Below are 8866 nucleotides of genomic sequence, written 5' to 3' on the forward strand. Positions count from 1 at the left end.
GCATACTCAGGGAGAACACTTCTTGATAATTAGTGAGAGATCATCTTAAAATGCTACCGTCAATCAAAGCAAGATAAGATGCATAAAAGATAAACATCACATGCAATCAATATAAGTGATATGATATGGCCATCATTATCTTGTGCTTGTGATCTCCATCTTCGAAGCACCATCATGATCACCATCGTCACCGGCGCGACACCTTGATCACCATTATAGCATCGTTGTCGTCTCGCCAATCTTATGCTTCCACGACTATCGCTACCGCTTAGTGATAAAGTAAAGCATTACAGCGCAATTGCATTGCATACAATAAAGCGACAACCATATGGCTCCTGCCAGTTGCCGGTAACTCGATTACAAAACATGATCATCCCATACAATAAAATTTAGCATCATGTCTTGACCATATCACATCACGACATGCCTTGAAAAAACAAGTTAGACGTCCTCTACTTTGTTGTTGCAAGTTTTACGTGGCTGCTACGGGCTTAAGCAAGAACCAATCTTACTTACGCATCAAAACCACAATGATAGTTTGTCAAGTTAGTGCTGTTTTAACCTTCGCAAGGACCGGGCGTAGCCACACTCGGTTCAACTAAAGTTGGAGAAACTGACACCCGCCAGCCACCTGTGTGCAAAACACGTCGGTAGAACCAGTCTCGCGTAAGCGTACGCGTAATGTCGGTCCGGGCCCTTCATCCAACATTACCGCCGAACCAAAGTATGACATGCTGGTAAGCAGTATGACTTATATCGCCCACAACTCACTTGTGTTCTACTCGTGCATATAATATCAACACATAAAACCTAGGCTCGGATGCCACTGTTGGGGAACGTAGTAATTTCAAAATTTTCCTACGCACACGCAAGATCATGGTGATGCACAGCAACAAGAGGGGAGAGTTTTGTCTACGTACCCTCGTAGACCGGAAGCGGAAGCGTTATGACAACGCGGTTGATGTAGTCGTACGTCTTCACAGCCCGACCGATCAAGCACCGAAACTACGGCACCTCCGAGTTCTAGCACACGTTCAGCTCGATGACGATCCCCGGACTCCGATCCAGCAAAGTGTCGGGGAAGAGTTCCATCAGCACGACGGCGTGGTGACGATCTTGATGTTCTACCGTCGCAGGGCTTCGCCTAAGCACCGCTACAATATTGTCGAGGAGTATGATGGAGGGGGGCACCGCACACGGCTAAGAAAACGATCACGAGGATTAACTTGTGTGTCTAGAGGTGCCCCCTGCCCCCGTATATAAAGGAGCAAGGGGGGTGCGGCCGGCCCTAGGAGGAGGCGCGCAGGAGGAGTCCTACTCCTACCGGGAGTAGGACTCCCCCCTTCCCTAGTTGGATTAGGACTTGGGGGGGGAGGAGGAGAGGGGAAAAGGAAAGGGGGGCGCCACCCCCCTTCCTTGTCCAATTCGGACTTGGGAGGGGAGGGGCGCGCGGCAGCCCCTATGCCTCCTCTCCTCTTTCTCCACTAGGCCCATTAAGGCCCATTAGGTTACCGAGGGGTTCCCGTAACCTCCCGGTACTCCGGTAAAATGCCGATTTCACCCGGAACACTTCCGATGTCCAAACATAGGCTTCCAATATATCAATATTCACGTCTCGACCATTTCGAGACTCCTCGTTATGTCCGTGATCACATCCGGGACTCCGAACAAACTTCGGTACATCAAAATATATAAACTCATAATAAAACTGTCATCGTAACGTTAAGCGTGCGGACCCTACGGGTTCGAGAACAATGTAGACATGACCGAGACACGTCTCCGGTCAATAACCAATAGCGGAACCTGGATGTTCATATTGGCTCCTACATATTCTACGAAGATCTTTATCGGTCAGACCGCATAACAACATACGTTGTTCCCTTTGTTATCGGTATGTTACTTGCCCGAGATTCGATCGTCGGTATCTTAATACCTAGTTCAATCTCGTTACTAGCAAGTCTCTTTACTCGTTCCGTAATACATCATCTCACAACTAACTCATTAGTTGTAATGCTTGCAAGGCTTATGTGATGTGCATTACCGAGAGGGCCCAGAGATACCTCTCCGACAATCGGAGTGACAAATCCTAATCTCGAAATACGCCAACCCAACATGTACCTTTGGAGACACCTGTAGAGCTCCTTTATAATCACCCAGTTACGTTGTGACGTTTGGTAGCACACAAAGTGTTCCTCCGGCAAACGGGAGTTGCATAATCTCATAGTCACGGGAACATGTATAAGTAATGAAGAAAGCAATAGCAACATACTAAACGATCGGGTGCTAAGCTAATGAAATGGGTCATGTCAATCAGATCATTCAACTAATGATGTGATCCCGTTAATCAAATGACAACTCTTTGTCCATGGTTAGGAAACATAACCATCTTTGATTAACGAGCTAGTCAAGTAGAGGCATACTAGTGACACTTTGTTTGTCTATGTATTCACACATGTATTATGTTTCCGGTTAATACAATTCTGGCATGAATAATAAACATTTATCATGATATAAGGAAATAAATAATAACTTTATTATTGCCTCTAGGGCATATTTCCTTCACTTAATGCTTCATATTTCCCGAACTCGGAGTTCCTTATGGCAGAATTGGGCTCCCGCCCATCACAAATCTGGCGTGCAATCTTAGATGGCCGAGATATTCTAAAGCAAGGTATAGTCCGAAGGATTGGCAATGGCCAGACAACGAGGATTTGGGATCACAATTGGATACCCAAGGAGGGATCATTGAGGCCAATTGTTTCTTTGATACAAGACCCGCCACAGCTTGTTTCAGAGTTACTTCTTCCGGCAGTGGGGTCATGGAACGAAAACCTAGTTCGAACATGTTTTTTGCCAACGGATGCAGAGGCTATTCTGCGTATTCCTGTATGCATAAGCAATATAGACGATTTTTGGGCTTGGCACCCGAGCTCGGCTTACAAGTTCATGATCAAAACGAAAATCACACGTGAAAATTGGCTTGAGGGCAGGAGCGGGCCATCGAGCTGCGACAGAGAAGAGCGTGACTGGTCATCACTTTGGTCACTCACGGTTCCATCAAAGGTTAGAGTTTTTCCGTGCCGCCCCGTTGAACCCGCGAACGTTTCGCGGACGACCCCCGACCAAGTCCATGACGCCGCACTGCACCACGACGCGGTATACTCCTACTCACCAGTCACTAGCTGCCTACCGATCGCATCCGTTCGTTGGAGCCAGCGGACGGACGGCCTTCCTCCCCGACCGTCCCCTTTTTCCAGGAATTTCCCCACCGTGACCCACCCCTTCCCCACTCCCGATCCCCATCCCATTCACACTGTCAGCAGCCCAGCCCACACTCCAATCAATCCTTCCTTCCTTCCTCACTCCCCCGCTCCCCCCGGCGATCGCAGGAATTCGCCGCCGCCGCCGCGATCCGCCCCCGTCGCACCCCTCGGAGCCCGCCCGCCTCCGCTCCAGCGCCAAGGTACTCGCCGCCGGCCCCTCCCCCGCCCCGTCGCTCCGGACTTCCTGATTTCGTGCCGACACAGACGAGATCCCGCCGCCAGCCCGGCTGGCCGCCTACCCGTATTTGGGGGCAGGACTTCTCCACGTGGCCTGTGGCTGCGGAGCTCAATTTAGCGTGTGCGGAGTTTAGTTTTTTTTTTTTTGGACTAGTGGCAGCCCCGGGCGGAGCTTTCCCCACCTGCTCTGCTCTCTGTAGTCTGTGCTACTGTAGCTTATGCAGGTCTTCAGGAACCTGCTGCTGCCTGCTGCAGCTCGAGCCGATTAAGCAGTGGATGTTGTGTAGCGTGTCTCTCCAATGGCGCACGCGGCAAGAGAAGCCTGTCGTTGACCTCAGTGGGGGTGGACTTCTGTGCTGCTTCAGTGTTTACTGTACCGACATATTGTGTTTTTTACTCCTAGATTGGGCTGGTTTTGTTACAAAAACATGGCGGGTTGTTTGTGCTTTCCTTTTGTAATCAGCATATGGCTATGCGTATGTTAGGCTTGTGAATTGTGATGCTTTAGTTATATACACATAGATTGGAAAGCTGCACATTTGTTGTATTGAATGAACGCGTTTGGAAAGCATCGCCGTCTTTGCTGCTGTGCTCTCATTTTTCTTCCTTTTCATGTCGTGTGCAGAGCATATTGACGACCAAGGGGCCTGGAGAGATAGGATATACTGGTACACACATTGGCATGTTAAGAAGAAGCACTGGACCTACTTGTTGTAGCCATTATCGGACGTGCGCTACGCTTTTATCTGCAACATTGTGAGGTAGGAGCACTACTTTCTAAGTTTCTATCATATAGCATAATGTTATACTAGTTCATTATAACAATCTTTACTAACGACCTCTTTCCCGATTTGTGCAGTAGTTACTGAAGTTACATCTGTAATCTGTTTCCAACCTTATTAATTCTGAACCTGGTATGTTGTCGCTCCGTTAAAACCCCGCAAGTTTGGTTGTATGCTGTGGATTTACTTTACTGTTAGCATATTCTTTTATCAGGTGCATTCGCAAAGATGGGAGTTTACCTTAGTACCCCCAAAACTGAGAAGCTATCTGAAGATGGGGAAAATGATAAGCTTAAATTTGGACTTTCATCTATGCAAGGGTGGCGTGCAAGTATGGAAGATGCTGTGAGTTTCTATTCATCACTGTTTGATGTTGCTTGATGAAAGCTTTTAGAAAGTTTTGGAAATGTACAGATGTAGAATTCCTAACATGCACACGGTGAGTCTAGTTTGTTATATTCAGAAATCAGAAGTATAGCTGACACTAAGGTAGGTTGGGGAACTGTGGACAGGGATAGTAGGTATACATATCCAAGTGCTTATTTGTTGATAATTGGTATGTTTAGCAAATCTGTGCACATGAGAGAACAGAGAAATAGTGTCTTATCACTTATGTCTTTGAATTTTGAATGTAGCAAAACCATGAGTTGAATGGTGATATTTGATTGTTTGGTTTCTCTTCTTGCAAACTTGATCTGGTGTTGACATGACTGTGCCAAAAATGATCAACTTTGGCATTATGTACCGAATTCTTTTGAAGAATACTTTTGGTTTTGTTATTGCAACAGAGCCTGGGTTGAGCCCCTGTTTGTAAAAAAATCTTTGAAGAATATTATACAAAAAACAAGCATACGCTAGAACCAACACTAAACACAATGACAAATATCAACAAATAGACGCTATGATCCTTAGTTACTTGAAGCTGTAGCATAGTGCTAATAAAATCGAGGCACTGGTATTTTATCAATTTTTATTTTCCTATAGTTGTATACTTTCACTTCATTCTGAAGTCTCTAACCCTTTGAGCAACATTCCAGCATTCAGCCTTGCTAGATATCGATGAGGACACATCGTTCTTCGGTGTTTTTGATGGACATGGAGGTAAAGTTACTTGCGAAGACTAGTGCCTTTTCATTGCCCATGATCTTATCCACATCACGTCAAAATGTCCGTTTACATCATCATGTCACATTCTTGCCTCAGGAAAAGTGGTTGCCAAATTCTGTGCAAAATATCTACACAGGGAAGTTCTCAAAAGTGAAGTTTATTTAGCTGGTGACCTGGGAGCTGCTGTCCATGGAGCTTTCTTCAGGTATAGCAAACTGTTAGGTAGCCAGCTTGAGTACTTTTTCATTTATTCTCTACTGAGAGTTTCTTCCTAGGATGACTTCACAGTAATTATGATTTGTTGATTCAGAATGGATGAGATGATGCGGGGTCAAAGAGGCTGGCGAGAACTACAGGCACTTGGAGATAAAATAAACCAGTTTACTGGCATGATAGAGGGGCTGATCTGGTCTCCGAGAGGCAGTGATTCAAATGATCGACATGATGATTGGGCTTTTGAGGAGGTAACGCTGCAACTTACATGAACCACATGATCAACTACTCTTTGTAGGATAAGTAATCTGCATTGCAAAGTAATTTGGTGTAGCTCTTAAAATTGTTTTGTGAAGTCCAGGTGACTAATTTTCCATTTAAAGCCTTTTCTTGCTAAACCATTCATGCCTTAATCACCGGAAAGAAGCCACTACTCTCAGGTGTACTACACCTGAATTTGCAATAGACTGAAAAAACGTGATCAAACCAAATCCAAAAAATCTGAAAGTTTGAAACATCAAACCTTTCAAATGTTCAGGCTTCTTGGAAATTTTCAGCCAGTAATAACATCCGTGGAGCTCTCACTAAAAAAAACAAAATCAATGCTCAAAAAGTGCACACAACTTTGAACATTGATTTTGTTTTTTTCAGTGAGAGCTCCTTGGATGTTATTTTTGGCAGAAATTTTGCAAGATGCTCGAACATTTGATAAAGTTTGATGTCTCAATCTTTTGAATTTTTTGGATTTGGTTTGATCACGTTTTTTCAGTTTTTTGCAAACACCCGAGAGTAGAACATACACTCTCCTTAATCATGTCTAATATATGTACGGTTCTTGACTAGACAGTTTATGTACTGATGTCAGTAATTGTTCAAGTTGCAAATATGAGGTAGTATATGAAGAAAAATTTAAACTGAGAGGTTTATTGCCAGTTCTTTTGGGACTTATGTCTGGCTGTGGAAATAAGCTGCCTCATCCCCATCTTATGCTAGAAGTTCAACCTAAAATTTCGTTTTAGGTTGTCTGCTAGTTAACCCTTAATTAGTAGGCTTCTAAAATAAAATGTTAGGTTGGGCTTCTAGAATAAGCTGGGGAGGGGGCAGCTTATTTCCACAGACAGACATCAGCCCCAAAAGAACTGGCCTTTAATTCAATTTCAAATGTTGTATTCTTGTAGTTGTACTGCCTGTATTTCGGCATTCCTCTGTAGTACTGTTGCATTTTAAGATTTGGGCTACCCAGGCAGCCTTACGCTTTACAGGATTGTTTTAACAGGGACCTCACTCTGATTTTAGCGGGCCAACCTGTGGGAGTACAGCCTGTGTTGCAATGTTAAGGAATAGTCAACTTGTTGTGGCAAACGCCGGAGATTCCCGCTGTGTTATCTCAAGGAATGGCCAGGTCTGTAATGCTTATCCTTGCAGTATGTTTAACATGTGAAATTATACACAGGAGCATCTCATTATCTGGTTGAATATACTATAGGCATACAATTTATCAAGAGATCACAAACCAGAGCTTGAAGCAGAGAGAGAACGGATATTGAAAGCAGGGGGTTACATCCAAATGGGGCGAGTAAATGGAACTATAAACTTGTCAAGGGCAATTGGTACTACATTTTACCTTTTCTTTTGTTCATATCATGCACCTTAGATGATTGCTAATATATGCTAATACTTTTGCAGGAGATATGGAATTTAAACAGAATAAATTCTTGTCTCCTGATAAGCAAATGTTGACAGCAAACCCTGACGTAAACACTGTAAGCAGTTCAGCTTCTGCCATTAGTTTAACTCCTGCAGCTAATCTATGGCTACCATTTTCTTGTTGCTGGTAGTTCATATGATTTAAATATTTTTGTAGGTCGAGCTTTGTGATGATGATGACTTTCTTGTTTTAGCATGTGATGGCATTTGGTAAATCCCTCTCTTAGTAGGGTTCCGTAATTGTATTTGCTTTATTTGTTCTATCTCCTTAAACATTCAATGGAAGCTTCAAGTTTTCTCATATCCCAAATTCCTACTTTGTTTAAGTTATTAGCTATGAACCTTCAACATGAAAGTTGTTTTCGTAAGTAAAATAATGACCATATGCTCTGATGATAAACAGGGACTGCATGTCGAGCCAACAGCTGGTCGATTTCATCCATGAGCACCTAAAGACAGTGAGTGCCGAGTTACTTCTGTGAAGTTATACTTGTATGTATAACATGGTTTCAGCAGCACTTAAGGGATGAAACAAATGCAGGAGAGCAGCCTTTCTGCAGTGTGTGAAAAGGTGCTCGATAGATGCCTGGCTCCATCAACATTAGGTGGAGAAGGATGCGACAACATGACGATGATCCTAGTGCAGTTCAAGAAGCCAATTGACCATGGCAAGAATGCCGGTGGTGGTGAACAATCAGCTGTTGGGGATAAGAATGTAAGTGCTGGTGAACAATCAGCGGTTGCGGATAAGAGTGCTAGTGCTAGTGATCAATCAGCTGTCGAGGACAAGAATGCTAGTGATGGTGGACAATCAGCTGTCGGGGACAAGAATGCTAGTGCTGGAGGACAATCGCCTGGTGACATAGAACAGCCGTGAGTCAAACTGAACAACTCCACTTTGTTTCCATTATTTCTCTTTGACATCGATCATTCAGTTCCACTCAACTCTGATGCTGTTGTCATTTTTTCTCTTCATTGTCGGTCTTTGTGTTCGACACACTAACGTGTACTTCTGTGATCAGCGCGACCGAGGAGAAGAACTCGTGATGTCATGTCGTAGCTTGGTAAACCCTGTGTACTAAACAATGACTTCTGAATCCTGGTGTGATGTTGTAGCGGGTTGAGCATGCATGGCGAAGAAATTCATGTGTAAATATCAACAATGTGTTGAATTGTTGATACAACCAGTGGATACCCCCATCATTGAGGTGGGCACGCTGGTTTTTTGTGCTGTTTCTCTCTGTAACCAATCGATTATGTCTTGTCTCTTCTTTTGGTTGTGATTCAGGCTTGTCTCTTCTTTCGGTTGTGATTCAGGCTGCAGGTGGACACGGGCCGTCCACGGCGCCCACTTAAAAGCCCACATAATTTGCATTCAAGGACGCCCACGTAATCTGCGATATGAGAAGTGGGATAAGTGAGCTAGCCCACGGACGCTCTCCACATAACCCACTTATCCTAGTTCCCCTCTTCGTTCCTCTTCGCTTTGCCAGGGATGATGCTAGGGTACGCCGACGCATAGCACCGCCGTCTGCCTTCCCTTGGCTGGCATAGGAC

General features: G+C 44.5%; 1 protein-coding gene across 3 annotated transcripts; it reads left to right on the forward strand.

The window, feature by feature from the left end:
- Nucleotides 1-3190: 3190 nt before the first annotated feature.
- Nucleotides 3191-8596, forward strand: LOC147961743 (putative protein phosphatase 2C 58). 3 transcript variants are annotated; one of them, XM_087532748.1, is made up of 14 exons: nucleotides 3191-3463; nucleotides 4126-4261; nucleotides 4360-4414; nucleotides 4497-4627; nucleotides 5320-5383; nucleotides 5486-5594; nucleotides 5700-5853; nucleotides 6879-7004; nucleotides 7089-7212; nucleotides 7289-7365; nucleotides 7467-7519; nucleotides 7713-7767; nucleotides 7851-8182; nucleotides 8332-8596. In XM_087532748.1, exons 4-14 carry the CDS (start codon nucleotides 4511-4513, stop codon nucleotides 8354-8356), a joined length of 1236 nt encoding a protein of 411 aa, XP_087388874.1. In that variant the 5' UTR covers nucleotides 3191-3463; nucleotides 4126-4261; nucleotides 4360-4414; nucleotides 4497-4510; the 3' UTR covers nucleotides 8357-8596. The 3 variants fall into 3 exon arrangements, with proteins under 3 accessions (XP_087388874.1, XP_087388875.1, XP_087388877.1); XM_087532749.1 differs by having other exon boundaries at nucleotides 4363-4414; XM_087532751.1 differs by lacking the exons at nucleotides 7713-7767; nucleotides 7851-8182; nucleotides 8332-8596 and having other exon boundaries at nucleotides 7467-7523.
- Nucleotides 8597-8866: the final 270 nt, after the last annotated feature.

The sequence above is a fragment of the Triticum urartu genome, chromosome 7A (genome assembly GCF_056163025.1).
Source record: "Triticum urartu cultivar PI428250 chromosome 7A, HENAU_Tu73, whole genome shotgun sequence".
NCBI lineage: Eukaryota > Viridiplantae > Streptophyta > Magnoliopsida > Poales > Poaceae > Triticum > Triticum urartu.

Coding starts and splice junctions, on each gene's coding strand:
- LOC147961743 (XM_087532748.1), top strand. CDS start 4,511: ATGGGAGTTTACCTTAGTACCCCCAAAACTGAGAAGCTATCTGAAGAT. Junction 7,005..7,088: donor TTATCTCAAGGAATGGCCAG/GTCTGTAATGCT, acceptor AATATACTATAG/GCATACAATTTATCAAGAGA. Junction 7,213..7,288: donor AAACTTGTCAAGGGCAATTG/GTACTACATTTT, acceptor ATACTTTTGCAG/GAGATATGGAATTTAAACAG.